The sequence below is a fragment of the Neophocaena asiaeorientalis genome, unplaced genomic scaffold, assembly GCF_003031525.2.
Source record: "Neophocaena asiaeorientalis asiaeorientalis breed wild unplaced genomic scaffold, Neophocaena_asiaeorientalis_V1.1 scaffold82, whole genome shotgun sequence".
Classification (NCBI taxonomy): Eukaryota; Metazoa; Chordata; class Mammalia; order Artiodactyla; family Phocoenidae; genus Neophocaena; species Neophocaena asiaeorientalis.
Genome location: NW_020173068.1, coordinates 8,996,543 through 9,020,149, shown reverse-complemented (window position 1 = coordinate 9,020,149; position 23,607 = coordinate 8,996,543). Strand labels below are relative to the sequence as shown.

The following is a 23,607-nucleotide window of genomic DNA, read 5'->3' as shown; positions in this document are numbered from 1 at the left end:
GATCTTAGTGAGGGTTGTACATTTATAATCACAGGTGGAACTTCTCTAAAATACACCGAAGACAGAGGCTTGAGACAGTAAGTCTGGGAATCTGTATTTTTAAAAGTTCTGCTGGTGAAAGTAAGGATCTGGGTCCAGCACTCATTCTGATTCACCATGATATTTATGAGGGTGAAGATTACAATAAGCACTTTCCTAGGTTATGAGAAATAAGAGCAAGGTATAGGTTTTAAAGACACGCCTTCTTACTGGCCGCGCCCTTAAGCAGAACCTTCTGTCATTAATGTTCCGAGCAGCACAGGACTTTTCTAAGGGTACTTGCTCACCAGTAAAATAACCAAACAGCGTTTTAATGTTTAGATACCCCAAAGCCTTGAAAAACTGTTTCAGAGACAGCAACACGGCTATTTATGCCTTGAGGATTGCATAAACACTATGCCTAAAAGGCAAGAGTCAAAAGCTTGCAAGACTACCAAACGGACCTCTTTATTACTCTCATAAGGGTAATGGTATCCAAGCCAAACACCCAAAGGTCTCGATTTCCCTTCCTGTTACTAATCCAAAAAAAGACTGGCAAGTTTAAACACCTTTCAAAAGGCAGAAGAGGCCTTACATTCTGGTTTAATGAAGAATCCTTGATTCAGTATCAAGTCTCAAGTAACTGGGAAAAATTGGTCCTGATTTCAAAAAGATAAAAACTACTGGATTATTTTGTATATTTTAAGGTTAAGGCCCCAACCTATGGCCACCCCATCAACAATTCAGGTCTCTGCCATCTATCCTACCCCCTTAACTACGTGTTTTACTTTCCTCTCCCCTACTCCTCACCCCCAAAATGTCTCAAGGCTTTGGAGAATAAAGATTTGTTGAATAATGAGGAAAGAAGAAACCGAGGGAGATGTGAAGGTAATTACATGCGGAAACCAAAGGACATCAAAACTCATGAGAGGAGGTTGGAAGGAAGCTGCAACCTTCCTTGAGAAAAGGAAGCTGCAAAAATGACAATGAATGAATTAACCAGACCTGATTTTTCCTGAAAGGAAAGGCGAGGGTGAGGGTGTGTGTGTGGGTAGGAAGTTGCAGTCTACCGAACTATGCCTTAAGTTTATCCTCTGCCAGCAAATGTGCCCATACCCACTGATGACAATGTACAGCAGGCTAGCTGAATATCCTCAAGTCATGTTATGTAAGTCTATGTTACAGATTTAATGGGAACAAAGGATTAAATAAGAAGGATTGGGGAAGACCTAGACTGTCAGAGAGGGAGGGAACCATGGGGGCATATGATATCTTAGGCAGAATCTTCTTCCTTAGCCCTACCAAGACAGTGCGGGACAAATCGGACCTGATGCACCTCAGACGTTCTGCATCTCTACGACACTCTGAAGCACAGCAAGGCCAGGACTACTTAAAGAATCATACCAGCTACAAACACGTCTTCCTCTTTCTCACTGAAAAGTTGGGAACCCTTGCTTGCCGAGATTATTTCAGTAGCACATAGGCAGTTCCAAACTGCCTTCCATCATACCTTTGGTTAACACTATCCTGAGAGAAGCTCTTACCTCTCCCTTTCCTCATTTACTCTCTGTGACAGCACTAAATGTTAAAAAGATGGTCAAAAGGACTATGCTAGGAAGGAAAGAGAATGAATAATCCAACAGAAATATGAACAAAGGATATAAATAGGAAGCTAAAAGAGATGAATACAAATGGCTAATAAAAAACTGAAAGCCAATACACTGTCCTCGATTTTAAAATTCCAAATTAAAATGAAATACCCATTTTCACTTATCAGTTTGACAAAATTGTAAGTTTGGTAACACCCAATGTAGGTAAGGGAAACAGACCCTCTCAACTCTTAGATTTTGCAATATCTACCAAAAATGTTAATGTGCATACCCTTTGACCTATCAATTCTATTTCTAGGAACTTATCGTACAAATAAACTAACACTAGCGTTCAAGGAAAAAAAAATGTGCATGTGTACATGGGGATATTCACTGCAGCATTGTTTTAACAGTGAAAAACTATTATAAACAGGAGAATGGTTAAACTGACTTTAGTACAACCGTAAAATGGAATACTAGGCAGCCATTAGTTCAGCGAAAAGATCAGCTTGCAAAAGAAAATAATATATCATTCTATTTGTGAAACACACACAAACACACTCACATACTCCTATTTACACAGAAAATTTCTGGAAGGATAGATAAAATATTGTTAACAGAGGCTGTCTCTGAGAAGTGGAACTAGAAGGAATCAGCAGAGGAGAACTTTTCAGTATAAACCTTCTGTACCACATGAATTTGTGTTGACAACATGTTTATATTATTTTCAGGGGCATTAAAGGGTACTTTTAAAACAAACAAAAGAAGAGAAGCAAAGAAAGAGGCAAGAGTTGCCAAAAGATTCCCAAACTAGATCACATAACCTAGGAATAACAATCTGTGCCGATGACCCAGCATGAGCTGTGCCCAGAGCAAAGAGAGGTTAGAGCTACAGTCCCACAAAGCCAAACTTACCTTCAGCCTCTTCAGCAGCCACTGCAGAAGACCCTGCTGGGCAGCCTCTGTGCACATCTCAGGCCGGAACTCAGCCATGTTCTCCACAATAGCTGAAGGGAGACAGACACCAGTAATTTGGGAGGGCAACTTTGTTTCCATCTTCAACAAGCTTGCTTCCCATGACAGACATTTTATTCCTCTTTCCACTTCCCTGTATTCCTCCCAGCCAGATGCTGTGCTGTCATTTTCAGATTAACCAGGGAGATGCTATGGTGTTTTTTTTTCTCTTCAAGTTATGTTACAAGTAAAACTCATAACGGAATGTGATGGAATTCAATAAAGGAATAGTGAAAGATTTTCTGTGTTAACAGGGAACAACACTACAGCAGTGTGAATATCTGCCTAAGAAGGCCCTCTTAATCTCACTGTACTAGAGTCCCTGAGACCTGTGACTAAAGAAACAGGGGGCTAGGCAGAAGCCTTAAGGAAAAATCAGGGGATGAATTCAGAGCCTCTTCCTCTCCTGATTCATCCATTTTCAGATCTCTTTCTCTGGATACTGCAAGGGACGCAAGCATGATCTTAACTGAACAAAATAATGTGCACAGAGGGGAAAGACCATGCTGGCAGAGGTAACCGTCAGGTACTCAGAAGCAAACATAACTGGTCCTGCTATCTCCTACAACAACCAAATTACTGTTTAAGGGAAACCTTTTAAATGAGGAGGCAAAAGAAAGTGATTGTATGATTATCATTCTAAAAAAAGGACATTAAAAAAAACCCACCCAAACCCGTAGTCTCATTCTATTGCATCCAGTGCTTTCCTTCCTTCAGGGCTCCATCCGCTCCCCATCCCAGGATATGTTATCATCTATCATAAAGCAGATCAGAGTTCTGTGCTCTTTAAGCACAACGCCCAGCGGGTCTAAGTCTTGAAGAGAAAGGGCTGAAGAAAGCACTACACCTCCTATCTGCTTCCTCACTCATGCCAGCCTCACCAATGGCAAGTTAAAGAATGACCAGGCAGCCCCTCAGGGAGTGGATACAAAGCTGTGGGAGCAGAGTAGCAACGAGACCCCTGAGAGATGAAGATCATTTTAATAGCTTAATTACTTTCTCACATTTTCTAAGAAATCAGCTCATTCATTTTAATCTCCAATGCCTTTATCTTATTCTGCTTACACTTTAGGTGGCTTTCTATTGTCCACCAGGATAAAATCCAAACATCCTGCCAGGGTTTAGAAGGTCTTCCATAATCTGGACAAACTTACTCCTCCGGTCCCATCTCCCACCACACCTACCTCACACTGCCACAGTACATTTCTAGTCTTCCCCCAAAGTCCTTGCCCATTCATGGCTTTACAAATGATACTGCCCTGCCCGTCTCACATTTCTCCGTCAAAATGCCCCTGTCAGGACTTCCCTGGTGGTGCAGTGGTTAAGAATCCTCCTGCCAATGCAAGGGACACGGGTTTGATCCTTGGTCTGGGAAGATCCCACATGTTGCGGAGCAACTAAGCCCGTGTGCCACAACTACTGAGCCTGTGCGCCTAGAGCCTGTGCTCCACAAGAGAGGCCACCGCAATGAGAAGCCTGCGCATCGCAACAAAGAGTATCGCCCGCTCGGCGCAACTAGAGAAAGCCCGCACACAGCAATGAAGATCCAACGCAGCCAAAAATAAATAAATAAATGAATAATCTTTTAATAATGCACCTGTCTTCATATTCAGCCCTAATCAGCTACCTGCTCCTACCCAGCAACTTGGAGACCCTTCCTCTTCACTTCCATAGTGCTCCCCACCATTATACCATTTGTCACCCTGTATTACCTTTCCTTTCTGTTCAAGACTTTCCCATCACTCTGCCTCTTAAGAAGAACTGTGCCTAATTCATCTTTAATTTACGCAGTGCCTAGAACAGTGCCTGACAAACATCGGATGGTTCATAAGGGAAAGAGGGATGAATCTCCTGAGCTGTTGGTAAGGGACCAAGTTGAAAGTAGACAGATCTTCATAGACTGCCAGGCCAGTGCTTTTTCCATTACATCAGGCCCTTTTTATTAACTGTCAGTTAAGACTTCTGATGCTCTTTCTACTCAGCAGAATTCAGCATTAGGCTAACAGATGGCAATGCCAAATTCTGGCTCTAGACTACAGCCAACCCCCAAATCACAGACTGTTGTGTTCTCTCTTCTCTTACTCCCTAGGTGCCATGTCTTCCTCCTTCTTTATGATAATCTTCACAGTAGAGAGTATAAAACTATAAGAGAAATCTGTGCTAGACACAAAGGAGCTGGGAGAAAATCTAATCTCATCAAAATTTCTACTTCTGCTGGGCCTTGTTCATTTCTCAAGCTCTGCTTACAGATATGTCACCTTTGGTTTTATAAGACAGTGGCCAGTGATAAAGAGGACTACCCAAAAGCACGATTTTAAATAGGCTATTGGTTCAGCAGCTTTGCAGGGGGAAAGACTGGAGAGACTCAAAGAGAAGGAGGAGGAGGGGAAATATCGCAGAGGAATCCACTTAAATGAACATATGATAAAGGGGCAGCCAAGTTAACAGCAATATTTCAACTCACAGTTTACACGGCAAAGTACACGTAAGAGGTGAAAGAAATACTCTTTTTCAAATAAAATGTCCTATAAAGGTACAAGCATACCTTGGAGGTATTGTGGGTTTGATTCCAGACCACTGCAATAAAGCGAGTATCACAATAAAGCAAATCTCATGAATATTCTGGTTTCCTATTGTACATAAAAGTTATGCTTACACTATACTGTATGTAGTCTGTTAGGGATGCAATAGCATTATGTCTAAAAGAATGTACATACCTTAATTTAAAAATACTGTATTAGTATATAATGCTAACTATCATCTGACAATGCAGAGTCGCCATAAACTTTCAATTTGTAAAAATGTAATATCTGCAAAGCACGATAAAGTGCAATAAAATGAGGTACGCCTGTATACAGCTGTTCAAAAGTTTGTAGTTCCACTGAAGGGAAATGTGAAGAAGAACCAACAGAAGGGGATTCAAAAATGGTAAAATATACACTTTCCAAAGCAAAAAAAAAAAAGAATTCATCCTGCATAGACTTCATCCTAACTTTTGGAGGCAAAGGCAAAGGCCTGCTCAAAGAAGCCAGCAGTTTTTGTCCAGGAATGATTCTGCTTTTATTACCGCAAGCCAAAGCAAAGCAGCAGTTATATGAAATCTACACAAGGGTCTTCATTTGGGAGCAGAAAAAAGGAAAACCCTCCTGCTGTTGACTCTATAATGAAGGAGGAAGGAAATGAGTACCAAACCCCAAAACAAACAGAAAGAAACTCAGAAGATGCTGGCACCCTTCCCCTTACCGAGAGTGTTGTGGACGCCATCTGCCTCTTCTTTCACAGACTCATCCAGACGCTCCAGATTCTGCACAAGCAGTGCCACCACTTGCCCGTCCACCTTCAGCAACAGGGGAGCAAAAGGAGAATGGGATACATGTCACAAACAGTCTCCAAAATGTTGTCATTCCCATACTCCTCTACTGAATGAACAAAGTAAACAACCTGCCACTTACGGTTTACAGTATGCTCTCCCATCCCAATACCTCTTTTGAGGCTTGAAGTGACCCTGAGGCAAAGGGGCAGGCATCACTAGCCCTAACTTTAGATTGAAGCTTAAGGGAACAAGGTAAAATTCAAGGTTACATATTTAACTGAGTGACATACTAGCACTTGAACCTAGGCCTCTGAAATCAAGTCCTGTGCTCTTTCTACTTCTATGCGGTATTTAAACACCTTACAAAAATGCCATCTTAAGTCAAGTCACAAGTTCATTCAAGTCAAAAGCACATTTCTAGACCACAGCACCAAGAGATATTCAGTTGGGAAGTTTACTTGCCATATTTACACTAACATCAAAATTTAGGGTTAAACTCAAAACATTCCTAAGTTTCTACATCAAGCTTTTATGAAACTATTACTTTCGAAGAACTTCTGACTCCTTCTCAAAAAGAATATTAACAGAATAAAATACCTTATGTTTGTATTACACATGATGCATAAGAAAGCAATTACATTTCTCTTATTGAATTTGATTCACATAACACTTATAGGAAAATTTTAGTAGTCACATCATATACATGATATTCAAGAGATCAGTGACTTAGCCAAGACCAAACAGCTACTAAGCAGTGGCAGCAGAAGCAAAAACCAAGCTTCCTTCTCAGGTGAAATAATGTTTACACTGCTTCCCACTACCTTCTGGCACAATGTGTGCCCTTACAGAGACTGCCTTGGGGAACCCTGAGGCACACCAAGGAAGATAACTAAGGAAACACCTAATAATCAAGAAGTGATTATCTATCTGGTAATACATTTCTAAGTCATAGACAATAAGCAAACCTATACTGGAAGATAAGATCTGCTGCATACCCATGGTATATCCTCTCTCTCATCACCTCAGTTTCTTCACTTAGGAAATGGGAAAAAGTTGTAAAGATTAAATGAAATTATATGGCATACTTTACCCTGGGTCTGGTTCAAAAATTAAGCAGAGTTTGAATCTAGCCCTTTACTTCTTCTGATACCTGATTATGCACTGTTCATATCTCCCACGGGCTAAGAAAAACTCAAATTCTTTGAAGGCAGGCACTGCACCATCATTTATCTTGGTACACTCCTCAAAGTCAAGTGCAATACTATACATTCAGTAATTTTGCTAAATTTAAATAAACTGACAAAACACTCGACTTTGTGTACTGTAGTCATATTTTTGTCTTTTGTTTTTTTCTTTTTGCGGTACGCGGGCCTCTCACTGCTGTGGCCTCTCCCGTTGCGGAGCACAGGCTCCGGACGCGCAGGCTCAGCGGCCATGGCTCACGGGCCCAGCCACTCCGCGGCATGTAGGATCCTCCCGGACCGGGGCACGAACCTGTGTCCCCTGCATTGGCAGGGGGACTCTCAACCACTGCGCCACCAGGGAAGCCCTGTAGTCATATTTTTATATACATTGCTCCATTTGCTCTCATGTAATCATCACAACTTTTACAGGTGAGAAAAACAAAGGTCCAGAGAGGTTAATTAGCCTGGTCAAAGTCACAAAGCTTGTGGCAGAAGTGACCAACTCCGAGACTATTTTTTCCCATCATATCCTGTCACTTCAATGAGGGGAAAAGAAAGGAGAGGAAAGAAAGGAGAGAGAAGGAAATGATCTCATTCAAATGATGCCTCCTGAACACTTGTGTATAAGGCACTCTATGGACAATTCAAACTGAGCCTGAGGATGGAACAATGGCAAGAGGGACAGATCTTCAAAGAAGATCTTTACTCTTTCTGGGTGAGACTTAAGGGAAGCATCTGGATGGGGGAAAAGCTGAAGTTGTTGACTAATTTGGGATACCTGAATCACGAATGAAGCAGATTCTTCTAGGCTCTCCTTTATGCCCTGGTGTGAGAAGCAATGAAAGACACTAGTTGCAGATTGGAGGGGATACTGATGCCAGAATTGAGAACTCCTGTAAATACAAGAAAGAGCTGTTTCCCTCTCGTATCAAGGAGATATACAGTCTTGCTCTCAAATCTCACAGCCAGAAAAAGCTTCACCAAAGAAATCCACTGCAATATTTTCCTTAATTAATTGGACAATTTGCATATGTGAGAGAAAACAGGAAAACATCTGGGGGAAAAACATGAACCATATCACAGTTTGTTTTTCCCTACATCACCCTGACTGACTTATAATCTCTCTGAATCCTAAAGCAGCGGACACTGCAACTCCGTTGGGTATCACACTGCTTGTCGGTTCTGCAAACTGCCTCACAGGTTTCAACTGCTTATTGATGCTTTATGTGCATTATCCCCCCATCCGCTTTCCTTGATTCCTAGTTATGTTACCCATGGTCTGCTGTCTGGCGAGTGGTGGGGACAGTGGCAGTAAGCAACACATTCAAATCCCAGAACTGAATGGTTATTGGTAATGGGTGTCTGGCTGGAGGAAATCTTTTTTTCTTGCTACAAAAATCTAACTTCTAACAGACAGCCTTTTTAAGCTTGCAAAGTGTGAAACTTTATGTTTAGCTGGGTTAAATGCAATTTTATCTGAATGCAGGAGGGTCAAAGCAGTCAAAATACATTTAGCTGAGAAAACCCTCAGGAAAACATTTGTATTGTGCATAGCTCCAGATATCATCTAGTAAGAAGCACAAATTAGCTTTCTGTCCCTCCAAACTCTTGGGTCTACCACCTTCCTGCCTGTTTTGGACCTGTGACTAACTCTGAAACTAAAACCAAATCCTGCATAGGGATTAAAGCATCAGCTAGAGTAACCCTGGCCTTGGAAATCATGACTGTCTTAAGCCTGATGTTTTCTGATAAGTCATTGGCTTTTTCCACTTGTTACCAGGTCTCCCAAACAATACTCCACCAGGTCCTACTGAGACAGGGTTCAAGGGCATGATCAGTCATATTTTTCCATTTGACCAGAGAGAGTAGATACAAGAGAAGATGAGGAAATAAAAAAGGGATAGAAGAGGGGAGATGAGAGCGTTTGAAGGATTCCTTTTCTATCTTGCACAATCTGCCAACAAGGTTTCTCAAGAGTTTGACTGGAGCTTTTCTACCTACTATGAGTTCTGGAAATTTCATATTTAAAAAACAATAATAAACCCTCCCCCTGCCCTACACACACACCCACTGAATCTTGACCAAGCAATAAGTTTTGAAAATACACATAGTAATATGGCCATAATGTAACTTAGGCCTGCTGCAACCTAATATATTCTAGCTTCCACTCTTGCCCCTCCAATCCATTATCGACACAGCTCCCAAGAGTGGTCTTTCTAAAATGTTAGGTCAGACTATGTTACTACTCCCCTGAACACTGGCAATCCCACCCGAACTTACTACAAGGCCTACAAAGCCCAGTGTGGTCTGGCCCTGACGGTGCTCTCTCCCTTCACCCCAGCTGTGCTCCAACAATACCGGCCTTTTTTTGTTCCTTGAGTATATCAAACTCATTCCTTGCCCTTGGTCATTCTGAATGGCTGGCTTCTTCTCATCACCCAGAACTCAGGCCTTTCCTGACTATCTAATTTGATGTGACTCTCCAGTTGCTCTACAGGACATCATTCTATGTTAATTCTCTATGTAACAAGGAGTCATTACCTGTTTTCTCGTTTACTTATTTACTGTTTCTCCCGACACTAGAATACGAGCTCCACAAAAACAGACTTTGTCAGTCTTGCTCACTGCTACATAAGCAATTCTTAGAATCCAGAACACACTAAGCATTCAGTAAACAATCAGTGAAATGAATGACCAAATGAATTCTGCTTGAGAACAAATACAGATGAAGGTGAGAACGTGAATAGAAATGGGAAGGGATAAAAGTGGTAGCATCCTGAAACTTACGTAAGTACCCTTAGAACAACCAAAAACCTGCCAACTTCAGCCTCATCTGAGCAGCACAAATGCATTGCCACCAGCTCAAGCTTCAAAATTTACGTAGGGTTAATTGAGGGCAAGAATGGGTATAGGGCAATCTCCTGGCTCTCCACATCAAAGCCACATTGTGAAACTATAGTAAGTGGTGGCTCCCAGCCACATTTCCACCTCCTCTGGCTGTGACCCCTCCAAGCACCCTCACATTGAAGCCTCCCTACAGGGGCCATGGCGAATACCTACAGCTCTGCCGCCCCTCCTGGTTCTTCCCCATCAGAAGGGATGGCTCTCTCCTCCTCATTTCCAAAGAAGCTTGCATCTCTCACAGTCATTCTTAATGCTCTGCCTTGTATTATCATTACTTATTTCATCCTCTTTTTTTTTTATTAAACTAAACATCTATCCCCCCATGTCTCATTTAGGTCCACACCCTTCAGATGTTTTTGGGTATTTGTTCAAAATGTTTTTTGAACATTTGCTGAAATGAAAAAAAATGTTTGTTGAAGTCAACAAACATTCACAAACATTTCACTGTGTGGCATGTGATATACATCATTTTAACTTGACATTTACTAAGTACTTAATATGTCCCAGACATTTATACCTTTATTAAGACAATGGCTAACATTTATTGGGTGTTTACTCTGTGCCAGACACTGTTCTAAAGATCTACTAAGTATCTCATTTATTCCTCACTTCAGCTCTATGCAATAGGCACTACTGTTATCCCCATTTTACAGAAGAATGAACTGAGTGCAGAGAGGATAGGTAACTTTCTCAAGGTCACACAGATGGTAAGTGACAAAGCCACCACTTTGGCCACTCCCCTGATCGGGATCACATCTCAGGGAAGACAAACTTAAAAACAGTGCCAGGATATACACAGTGGTAGGGGAACACAAATTCTGCTGAAGTGATGAGTCTGAAAAAGACTCAGGAGAGATAAGGTTAAAGTGAGGCTTTAAAGAATGAGTAGTATTCCAGATAGCCCAGGGGAAGCAAGCCTTGCCAAGCTGAAGGCAGATGTGAGCAAAGGCATGGGTTTGCCAAGCGCATGGCAAATTTTGGGACTAGTGAGTAGGGAAATGACTGTAATCTAATCATGACTCTCAAGGAGTCCAATGTCCTCTTAAGAGAGGCATGCCAGAGGACTGCCATCAAAGCAAATACCCTGTGTTCCCGCTCTTCAGAAAAGAGTGTATTTTCCAGGCTACCAAATCAACTTGTTACAAAGCACAAATATTTGCCTTTTGCATAAGTAATAGCAGTGGATATAAACCAAACCTCAAACCCCAAAGATCCCTGAGAATACCAGGACAGCACTCTCTCCCCACAAATGTGCTATTCTATTGCTTAGGACCTCCAAATGAGAAAATGACCCAGGCAATAACTGCAAACTGAACATCACAATAAATTCTACTACATGTTCTCTAGCCTCTGCTCATTCAATTCCAGGCCTCCAATATTGGCCCCAAATTAAAACTACGAAGACAAGTCAACCCTTGTAATATGAGAATACTTATCAAACTTCTTCCTGAACGCAGCACAAGGGTAGAAAAAAAACAGATGAAGACCACCTGCCAGTTCCGCTCTCTGATATTTACTGATGGCTCCTGACTGGCGGCAGATAAGCAAATAATATATGGGAGTCTAGAAATGTTCAATCGTTTGTGATTCACACCAGCCCCACCAGTATAAAGCTGTAAGAGTCAAAATCTTAAAATAATATAATAAGAAAGAAACTAAACAAAACAAACAGAAGACCCTGTATAGCAGCTACCTAATGGCTCCCCAGACTGAGGATGAACTGTCTCTTCCCAAACAAACAATAAAATCTGCAAGATCCAGCTTTCATTGGTGGGCTTGGCAACACAGAAAACACAAAGGGGGCTTTTGTGTGAATTGCTGTTTCTGGGTACGTTTTACAGGCAGCAGACCAGCTAGCTGTTCCTCTCTTGTTTCCTCTATTCACACAGGCAAAGGATGATAATTAAAATCAGCCCAGAGTCCAGGCAGGAAGGCTCACTCAGGGCCACTGTAATTAACCTCTAAAAGGTAAGACTACACAAATGACACTGTGGGGACATGCAGAAGGAGCAAGCATCTTCCTTCAGATGCTCCTCCAAACAAAAGGACACCCCGACATCACCCTTTTCTGTCTGCACAGTGGTTCAAAGGAAAAATAAAGGTCCTGAATTCTACAAAAGTGGCAGTTTGCTCTAGGAAGGAGCTTGAAAGAAAAACGGCCATAGAAATTTTCATCATACTCAGTCACAAATGGCCCTGCGGGACTCCAGCCTCGCTCTCTGTAAGAGACAGCCCTTCATATCCAGTGGGTTCACAGCCCCTTCATTCACACCAAATGGTAGCTGTGAGCAAGGCACATGGGAAATTTCTCGTGTCAAGAACCTCAAGACAGAAAGGGTGAGGAGGTGGTGGGGAGTGTAGCAGTGGGGTCTCAGAATCATTTGGGGCCCTCGTCCCAGCCATTCTGATTCAGCAGGTCTTGGATGGGGCCAGAAAGCAGCCTAACAAGCACCCCAGGTGCTTCTAATACAAGTGGCTACATGGACCTTTGATAAACTCTGCAAACTGCATCAAAACCAGTACTTATTAACATTCTTAACCAGAGAGAAAAGACCAGACAGCAGAAGACAACAGAAAGAATGGAAAATCAACAGAAACTTGAGGGAGATAGCTTGGTGGGTGGACAGAGCTCCACAGGCAGTATCAGGGTAAGAAGCTGGAGCAGAGTCACTCCTGCCACTGGCCAGCTGTGGGGCCCTGGGGCCCTCTCCCATGCCTGGTAGGAGGGAAAGTGGTGCTGTGGGACAGGACTGCAGTGGGGATCCCAACATGCAGAAGCTCATCTTTGCTGTTACAGGGACTGGCTGACAGTGATGCAGTGGAAGGCTTCACTTCTGCACCTGGGCTTCCTCAAGGGTAGGGTGAGTTGAAGAGATTACATCACTTCACCTCACATATAAATTCTTTGGATTGGCTGCTTCCTGGAATAACACCTGAAGAAGATTCTGAGACCTTGCCTAGGCTCCACAAAAAGGAACACAGAAATCAGCTGACCCTGTCTTCTGCAGTCAGTGGCTGCTACTTGGACCTGGATGAGCTAGAAGGTTTGTTCTTGTTTTTAAACATTCTCCGATTCCCTATCCATACGACAAATAATAATGACACCTGTCTTTACTAGCGCTTGGGATTATAAAGCCCAGAGGAGAAAAGAAACTCTTTTCTGCAAAAACTCTTTGTAAAAAGGTCAGAAGCAACACAGTGAGGGCAGGCGTGCAGGAATGTGGAATCAAAGAAAACACAGGTTCAAATCCCAGCCGTGTGACCACGGGCAGGTTGTTTTGCCTCTCTAAGCCTCAGCTTCATGGCTATAAATGGGAATTATAGCAGTAATACCCTTCAGAGAGGTTACAGTGAGGATTAAATAAAGTGTAAAAAACAAGAAAATGCCTGCCTACAGCACATATTTAATAAATACTAGGACTCTACAACCCCTGCCCTAACACAGTTCCAAAGAATAAAGTACCCCACATGTTGCACTTCACTTTCCTACTCTCCTCATTCAGTCCCGCCTTGCCACTCACGGGCCCAGCCGCTCCACGGCATGTGGGATCTTCCTGCTCCGGGGCACGAACCCGTGTCCCCTGCATCGGCAGGCGGACTCTCAACCACTGCCTTGCCACAGAGCTCTTCCTGACACCCAGCCAGCGCCACTCACAGAGACAATGGTGGGGAGGATGCCAACACCGCACACACACCTGCAAAACCCAGAGGGACACGTAACTTACCAGAGCGTCAATGAGTACTTCTGCTCCTTCTTCACTCTCATGGAGGGTGTCTATGTCTGTTAATTCCTGAAGCAAATCAACCACAGCTATGGACACATGTGAAAAATGTTAAGGGTAACACATACATATGAAAACCCAACTGACATTTTATTAAAATATTTGGTTCCCTTCCATTTCCTGGTCAATCGCTTCATCACCATTTACCTTTGATACACTCTAGTTTTATTAACATCTCTTCAACGAGGTTTTACTCACAGTGGGTGTTCAATAAATGTTGGTAACTGCTTCACTTAGTTCCTTTCCTTATGCTGCCTTCCTGGCAACTTATTCCATAGGTTCAGTGCATTTTCATAGATTTCAAAACTTCAAATAGATCACTTGGGAGGTCACTTTTCCAGTGAGAAAAAGGTCAACACCCTTAACCTTACCTCATAATTTAAATTCTTGGAACTCAGTATAATCTTAACTATCGTCCACCTTCAAAGACAGTAATGATTTCTTCTGAGATAAGATGGCTGGTGTTCACCAAGGAGTCTTCAGAAATCAGGGCATGACAAAATAGGTTTAAAATGTAGAGGGAAGGATTTTCGTTGGACTGTGCTAGACCCCACCAACCTCCCTTCCTCTTAAATACCATGTTGCTTTGGACATAAAAGGAAGGTGAACAATGATGATTAAACACAAGGCAAAACGAGAGAGACAGGGACATACAGGAGAAAGAAAACATGAAGGAGAGAAAAAAGGAGTTATGTTTGGAAACTGGAAGCCCAAACTAAACTAAGTTTCCCCTCCCTCACCTTGGACGCATACATACACACACACACACGCACACACACACACCACTTGCTCTGTCAACCAGCATTTACTGAATGCTTATGATGAGTAAAGCACTGTGATAGTGACAAAGGCAAACCTATTCACTCTGGGCCTCAGTTTCCTCATTGATAAAATGAGGAAGTTAAGGTAACTAAAGACATTTTAAAAAATTATATACCACAGGCAATTACCAACATGTAACAAATGAGGAATACAGACAACTTGAACTGCACACATCCTGAAAAAGGAGCAAACTGAACTGGGAAATAAGGAAAGATTTGCTACAAGATGACTGGTCAGAAAACAGGCCACTAAATAGATGAAGGCAGGTAGGCTAGAAAGCAAAACATCAGGAATATACACAGAGAGATTAGAATGTACAAAGGTATATGAAGAGGAGAAGAAAGAGGATTAGGGACAGGGGGAGGGGAGAAAATGATAACTAGACTCATATGAAGAAAATAATATCTTGAAAGAATAATGTTAATAGCTGTGTGCAGGATGCACTAAAGCACTGTGAGTGTTGGGTTTGGGGGTGGGTAGATGGGGGGGTTGGGGAAAAGCCAGGCCTGAAGGAGGAAGACCTGCTCCGAAGCTACAACACACAAAAGAGTCCAGAAGTAAGACGACAAGGGTCAGAATCAGGGCAGTTTCAATGCAAACTGGAAAGAAAAAATAAAAAGAAAGATACAGGACATATTAACAAGAATGATAGGACCTGCTAACTGCCAACTGATGTTACAGGTATTTTATGAACATCTTTTGCTAAAAGAAAAATTATTCAAAGGTTTGTTTTATTTATCTATACCTGACCAGCTGACCATTATGAATAAGTAATTAAGCTTTCCGTGTCTTATTCTTTCACACTTTAAAGTAATATATACGTAAAACTTGGGTGTTCTATGAAATTCTATGTGTATAATGAGATTAAAGGTCTTTGGATAAAACTCCTTCATGCGTATAGTATATAGTCTTTATCAACAAAGTAACCAGAAAGCTCTTGACACAAAGACCACGTATCAAACATGATGTATAGTAAACTAAAATATGTAAATTGTTTGAATTAAAAAACAAAACAGCCTAACCAAACTAACCTCTAGAAATTCTGAGTAGTAGGAATTAGTAGTTCTCCCTCTCTAAACACTGCTGTAGATGCCATCATAATAACTACCATTTTTAAAAAGTCATCATTATGCCAAGCACTGTGCTACTGAATTCTCACAGCAGCATTATAAGTGTGATCCCCATTTTACAGATAAGAAAGCGAAAGCTCAGAGTGGTTAAGTAACTTATCTAAAGGTCACTGCAATAGTAAGGGAGAATGTTAGGTCCACCTGATTCCAAAAATAATACCTTTGCCCGTACTCTTCATATTAATGCACAGGGGAGTATAAACCAGGTTTAAAAACAGCTAGATTCAGGTAAATTCTAGCTATTGACCCTACTATAATAACAGAGAAAAGGACTGTCACTTACTTCATCATAAATTATTAAAATCCCAGGAAAAAGAACAAAATGCTAACAACTCCTCATTCTCCTCATCTGAGAAGCTCCCATATTTATTCTCTTGAAAAGTTCTTACATATGAGATGTAAAATTCTTATTATTTATCCACCTGCTTATTTATTATGCATGATGACATTTCATCCATCCATCTATCCATCCATCCATCCATCCACCAGAGTCAGATGTCTATAGGACAAGGATGTGAATTGGGCATGCAGTAAGTACTATCATTACATCCCCTGAATAACATCATGCCCCACTAAGGACTTAATAACTATGATTATTAATTAAACATTAGCCTCAAGAGACAGGTGGGGCATATATGAAAGAACAATAGATGAAGAGTCAGAGCAAGCTCAAGGACGGGGGTCATATCATATTTATCTTTGCTTCGTATCTTTAGTGAACCAAACTGTCCCCAAATTGTTAATACTATGGAATCTTGCTCAAGCTCCTTTATTTCCTTACAGCTTAGTTCCCTCATCTGTTAAGAGGTGATAATGATCTCTGCCCAGCCTATCTCACCCAGTAGCTATAAGGAATAAATGACATCATGTATGTCAAAGGGCAAGTAAATCCAAGTACTGAGAAAATAAGAAAGCACTATAATAAAGATTGTTGTTAGTCAATTCTTCCCACAGAATGGCCAAACCCTCACTATTGCCTTCATTTTTTCTAAAACCTCTAAAATCTAAAATTTAAGCTAACAACAGCATGATCCTCCCTTTCTGGGTCACAATGGGTTGGAAGATCTAATTTTATATTTCAGCTATGCCACAGAAATTCAGATTGACCAAGTCCTTCTTCAGCCTCTAAGGTCTTATGGGACAGTATCATATTTTTCTTTGATTATTCTTATACCATGCTCACAAATGGGTCACATTAAACCTGGGGGGGAAAAGGAAAAGAAAATTTGACAATGGTGATCGTTTTATATAGGAACAGAATAAATGTCTAACTTTTACCAAGAAAAGTCATTTCTTATAATGGTCCAGTAGATATCTCCTTGCCTACTACACTCCTGCCTCAGTTGAGAAGTCAAACAAGAAATCACCTACCAGCTACCAGGTCTGGTAAACAACTCATCAATCCTACCATTAACTGATTTTACATAAATTCTCAACTTTCACCAAATAGCATTTCAGCAAGGCAGTAATGAGTCCATAATTGTAATCATCAACTCCCGAGTAATATAAATATGATCCAGAAGATAGAGGTCATTTGAAGACCAGAAAGAGGAATAAGAAGTGAAACTAAAGATAAACAGATGAACTCTCAGTCTTAATGAGAAAATTCAGCATGGTCTGCCACCCATCTGGCATTTCTTCACAAGCAGACTCGGGGCATGGGTGATAGGTTTTTCCACTGTAGTTACAATTTCATTTCACAAGGTAAAAGGCTCTCCCATCCAAGTGCAATAGGAAAACAGAGAGCCTGTCTTTGCGAATTACTAAAACACCGTTTTTGATAGCCTATTTTGTCATGTCGGGTAGAAAGGCCACCCCACTCACTCCCTCTGCACCTGTCCACTGCTGGGGCAATAAGCCAGTACAATAAGAGGCGAAGTAGAAAAGGCCAGCTGGGTACAAAATGGCCCACAACACAATGGCTTTTAGAAAAAGAGGCGTGTTTGCTTTTATTTTGGTTTTAGATATTTGATTTTTTGGCCTCATCATCTCATGTAGAGTCTTGGGACAGAAACGGGGCATCAATTTCATTAATCTCCAGTGAGATGTGACCACAAGGAACAAAATTATTAAAAGAAAAAAAAGATAAAGAGGAACAAAATATATTAAGCAGATGGCTTTTTTTAAAAGTCCTTACAAAAATGCTTCTTTAAGAAAAATGACCAGTTTGGATTCACAGTATGTAACTGATTTAATGGAACAAATCTGTGGTTTTTTAGAAGTCTTTTTTTCTTTTATTCCTAGATTAGAAGAGTGATTAGATATAGCTCAATTAATGCTGATGAATTTCTAAACAGACAAAACTGTCTTTTTCTCCTTTTAAAATAATGGCACAGAACTACCTAGAATGAATCTAGATTCTTAATTTTACCCCAATCCTTAATCAAAATAATATGAGGGAAAAAAATGTCCTCATTCAACATTTATTAAGTACCTACTAAACGTCAGTGGGCACTGTTAGGCCACAGGGGAAATGTCCAAAGCAGGCTACAACCACCCTAGCCTTCCAAGGACATGGAATTCACCTAAAACTCATAAGCAAGATCAAAAGTTACATTAAGAGGTCCTTTTCCTAGATTGCCATTTTGGCACTCTTCTCCTAATCTGACTTACTTCAGAGCATACTTAAATGGCTCCAAAAAAATGGGTTGTTTATCAGTACAGATTATCAGGGAAGTTAGACTACCAATCAGGAAAAGAAGTAAATTCTTTTCAGTGTAATTTTTTTTAAAAAATTAATTTATTTATTTATTTTTGGCTTCATTGGGTCTTTGCTGCTGCACGCAGGCTTTCTCTAGCTGCAGCGGGCAGGGGCTACTCTTCATTGCCGTGCGCAGGCTTCTCATTGCGGTGTCTTCTCCTGTTGAGGAGCACATGCTCTAGGCGTGTGGGCTTCAGCAGTTAGGGCTCCCGGGCTCTAGAGCGCAGGCTCAGTAGTTGTGGTACACGGGTTTAGTTGCTCCGCGGCACGTGGGGTCCTCCTGGACCAGGGCTTGAACCCGTGTCCCCTGCATTGGCAGGCGGATTCTTAACCACTGCACCACCAGGGAAGTCCCTTCAGTGTAATTTTGATTCTAGAAATATCAAGACAAGAATAGCTCCTAGCAGAACAACAGCTTGACATATAAAGTCTTGTTAGACAGTGCTTGCAGGAAAGCACTGGAGCAATAGCCAACTCCCTCCCAGTCCAATTAGAAGAAAGCCCTTAGGAGGTGCAAACCCTTCCCAGCCCTACTCCTGCTCATTAGCCCTGGGGCTCGAACACAAGGCACCCCTGACTACTGTACACACCCTCTGGGATAATATGGTGTGTCGTATAGACCCAAACTGCTCAAGTGCAACTGATCCCTGCTGGTCTAAAAAAATCCTGTCTGCCCTTTATTTTCCAATTTCCACAATAATTCTTCACAAAATCCAACGGGACAACTTTGCAAGTTCTCCTGGCTTTCTAGAGTTTGAGAAAACTAAGCAGTAATTTAGAAAAGAATAGTGCTAACGACCACTCCCTATTTCAGACAAAACAGAGCTGTCCCATCAGGACCAATGATCTACTCTGTAATTAACAAAACAAATCTCTCCCTTCCTGCATATTAGCATGCAACCAACTGTACTGATGCCCTAAGTTAACAGTACAATGAGACCTCATTTTTCTGAATCACAAACGGGTGGAGAGAAAGCAGATTTGAAAAAATCTGGTTTATATTATTCAATAGTTTTTATTAAAGAATAGGGAACTCAGCTGAGAAGCAGTGGTCATGATTTTAAAAATAAATAAAGCCATGGACCTGAAATTCCTGTAAGTCTGTAGTGACTACGTGAGCACATCAGCTTCCAGCACGCGAGGAATGGCAATTTCCATTGCCACGGTAGAAATCATGAAAATAAACTTGAAATGCACACTGATCTCCACATCTATCAAAAGCTTACCCATCTCCAATGCCCAATTCCCTAATCACTGCCAAACCAGAGATGACCTACGTCTTCTCAGAACACCAATGGTACTTCCTGGGCATAACACTCCAAGGGCACTTACCACACATAGTAATGTGAGTGTTTTTGTATCAACTAGAGTTGTTTTTTTTTTAATTAATTATTTATTTTTGGCTGCATTGGGTCTTCGTTGCTGCGCCCAGGCTTTTCTCTAGCTGCGGCGAGAGGGGTCTACTCTTCGTTGCGGTGCGCGGGCATATCATTGCGGTGGCTTCTCCTTGCGGAGCACAGGCTCTAGGCGCGTGGGCTTCAGTAATTGTGGCACACAGCCTCAGCAGTTGTGGCTTGCGGGCTCTAGAGCGCAGGCTCAGTAGTTGTGGTGCACGGGCTTAGTTGCTCCGCAGCATGTGGGATCTTCCTGGACCAGGTCTCGAACCCGTGTCCCCTGCATTGGCAGGCGGATTCTTAACCACTGCACCACCAGGGAAGTCCTCAACTAGAGTTATTATTTGTTTCCCTGATAGCACCCAACAGAGCTTATCATACAAAGGAGAAACCCAGTAAATGCCATGATCTGCCATAAGGACTTTAGAAAGGATTCCACTGACTCTTCCCTCAAATTGAGAACACAGCAAATGACATATAAAAATAAGATATTTATGGATTTGCTGCCCTAATTTTTTTTTTCTTTTGCTGATAGCAGAAGAGGTGATTAGCCACCAAATGGGGTTCTATCTTCCTCTTGTTTTATTCCTCCTTGGTCCTTTAGGCAAATTGAGTAAATTTGGTTTAAACTGGGCCACAGAACTGACTGTTTAGCAACACCTTAAGAAAATATCTTTAGGGACTTCCCTGGTGGCGCACTGGTTAAGAATCCGCCTGTCAATGTAGGGGACATGGGTTCGAGCCCTGGTCCAGGAAGATCCCAGATGCCGCGGTGCAACTAAGCCCGTGCGCCACCACTACTGAGCCCTCATGCCACAACTACTAAAGCCTGCAAGCCTAGAACCCCTGCTCCGCAACAAAAGAAGCCACTGCAATGAGAAGCCCGCGCACTGCAACGAAGAGTAGCCCCCGCTCGCCACAGCTAGAGAAAGCCCATGAGCGGCAATGAAGACTGAACGCAGCCTAAATAAATAAATAGGGCTTCCCTGGTGGCACAGTGGTTAAGAATCCACCTGCCAATGCAGGGGACACGGGTTCGAGCCCTGGTCCGGGAAGATACCATGTGCCACGGAGCAACTAAGCCTGTGCGCCACAACTACTGAGCCCGCGCTCTAGACCCCACAAGCCACAGCTACTGAGCCCACGTGCCACAACTATTGAAGCCCGTGTGCCTAGAGCCCGTGCTCCACAACAAGAGAAGCCACCGCAATGAGGAGCTCGCACACCGAACGAGGAGCCCGCGCACCGCAACGAAGGGTAGTCCCCCCTCACTGCAACTAGAGAAAGCCTGCGTGCAGCAATGAAGACACAACACAGCCAAAAATAAAAATAAATTAATTTATAATAAATAAATAAATAAAATAAAAAACCTTTAAATGTACCTTTGATTTTATTTTTCTGAAGAAACACTCCAAAAGGGTCACAGAAAAAAGGGCTCTGAACATGTTTAAGTGATTTATTTTAAAGGAAAAATTGTTTTAAAAAGCAATATTTCTAAAAGGCAGCAGCTGTTGAATCCCACCTTGTGTTCCCTCCTAATGCATTCAGAGTGACTCTTCAATCCATGTGAGGGGTGTGCCCCTCCCTCTCTGCCCCTCACCCCCAGAGGTGCTCTTCACAGACCAGAATTCCTCTCCACAGCCAACTGATGGCTGAGCTCCAGCCTCTCAAGGGGGGAGATGAGGCACAGAAGCGCTGACAAGCCCTCACCAGCAGCAGTGATGCAGAGCGCCAGAATAAACTCTGAAGCTGCTTCTCACGGTTGAAAGGATGAGGCACAAGCTGTTTTCTCACATCCTCTGCCTCTTAAGGTTACAACAAACCAGCCTCTGATCCAATTAAAGTCCCTATAGTTTATGTTTTCTCAGAGAAGGACAAAGCAAAGATGACCTGTGCTTGCTGGGACCATAACCAGCCATGTATGGTCTTGGTTGATAAATGAAGAGTTAAAAAAGATTAAAAATTTAAGTCCCGACTGCCACGAAATTGTTTATTCATGGTAAGGTGTTTCAGGCAGTTACAGCTGTACAACAGTAAATTGTTAACAACCGTTTCCCGAAGAAAAATTTCCATTATAGATCACAGATACGACAAGAAGCAGAGTGCAATGCTACTGGGAGATCAACATTCCAACTGATAGAGGATATGTTAGATGCAAGTCAAGAGGGCCTACCCTTTCTTGAAACCACTTTCAAGAAAAACAGTACTTTGAGGAGGATGACATTTACCCTAATTGCTGCATCTAATTAAAATGAGGTAATTTTAAAAATTTCAAATGCACTTTAAACTTGATGTAGGGCATCATTTAAAAATTAGATTTAAAAAAATATCATTAGGGCAGCAGGGTGAAGGTTAGCAGACAAGAAGGGGAAAAAACAGTTTAGCTCTCAGAAAACAGGAGGGAAATGGCAGTCTGTCAAAGTTATTATAGGAGGGACTTGTTTTTTTCCCTTCTTAAAGACCAGAACGTAACAACTTGGAACATCTGTGCCATTGTCTTTCCCAAACATCCCAATGTCAAGCACACATCTTGTGTCAGTCTTCTCCCCAGCAGGAACCAGGTTGGTGAATCAGCAAAGTGTCAGCATCTTCAGAAAGCTGCCACTATTATTTTGAGTTAGCATGAATAAAAGAAGAATAAGAGTTGTGTTTCCAGAAACAAAATAGGTGATTGCTGTATTAATACACAAGGTAAACAGGTGACTATACAACTCTGTCAGGGATGTAGTAAATCCTACAGGGAAAAGACTCAAGGTGCATTAGAAATGACACTGGACTGGAAATCAGGGGCCTGGAGTGCCAGCCTCAACCTCAACAGCTAGTGGTCCAACATCTAGACCTTGGACTTGTTACTAACTAAACAAATAACGCCCTGGACTAAGTCAACTCTAAGGTCTGTTTGGATTCTGAAAATCTACCATTCTTAGGTGAATTGAAATGTGAAGTCACAATTAGAACTCTTGGTTACTAACTCTGTGAGGACCAGTTAGTACCTTGAATAGGGCTATTTGTATGCTAGATACTCAATATGTTTACTGACGGATACTGCTTGAGCATCAGTGCAGCCTATGGTTCCTGGGGGTCTAGCACAGTGCCTGATAAGCACTCAAAGCCGTGTCTACCAAATGAATTCATGAGACCCATACCAAGCTCACCCAGAGACAAGCTAATTGACTAGGGTCCTCGTACAACCCAGAACCTCCCGGTGATGTGTATGGGGAATATACTCATCAATCTAGGGACTGACAGAAATTCTCAATACTGTCTAACATTCCATGAATTATCAGAAATGGCTTAAAAGATCACCCTTCAAGAAGCCTGCACTAAGATTATTCACTGATTTATTCCTATGAGAATTATCAGGCAGGAAAGAACCTAGTCAGACATGCTCTCAGGAGAGAGATTACCAGAAAGATGAAAATAACATGAAGCAGCAGCAGATTTCCCATGAATATCACTCAAGCAGACTAACTACATTTGTCTCTTACCTTCGGAAATCTGTACTCAAACAGAAAAACTATTGGAAGAGAATTTGCTTTAATGACCGTAACCCCAACCACAGGTACATCAAAAACCTTTTCCACTAAAGCTGTTTCATATCTGATAGCAAAGACGAAGTATAAAAAGGTTTTAAGTCATGATTCAGCTTCAGTTAAAAGTAACATTTACTAAATACCTACTATGTATCAGAAACTGCTTAGCACTTATATGAACTCCTTTGATCCTCTCAGTAACACTGAAAGGCAAAAGTTTATA

The 23,607-nt window shown here is 41.9% G+C and overlaps 1 protein-coding gene across 1 annotated transcript in view; it reads right to left on the bottom strand.

Annotated features, from left to right (window-relative positions):
- Positions 1–23,607, bottom strand: part of CTNNBL1 (catenin beta like 1) — a 159,807-nt gene that overhangs the window by 95,343 nt on the left and 40,857 nt on the right. The window contains exons 5-7 of the mRNA XM_024743133.1: positions 13,748–13,845; positions 5,865–5,958; positions 2,523–2,614 (exon numbers count right to left, since the gene is read on the bottom strand). Coding sequence (XP_024598901.1) covers positions 2,523–2,614; positions 5,865–5,958; positions 13,748–13,845 — 284 coding nt within the window. The remainder of the gene's footprint in view (positions 1–2,522; positions 2,615–5,864; positions 5,959–13,747; positions 13,846–23,607) is intronic.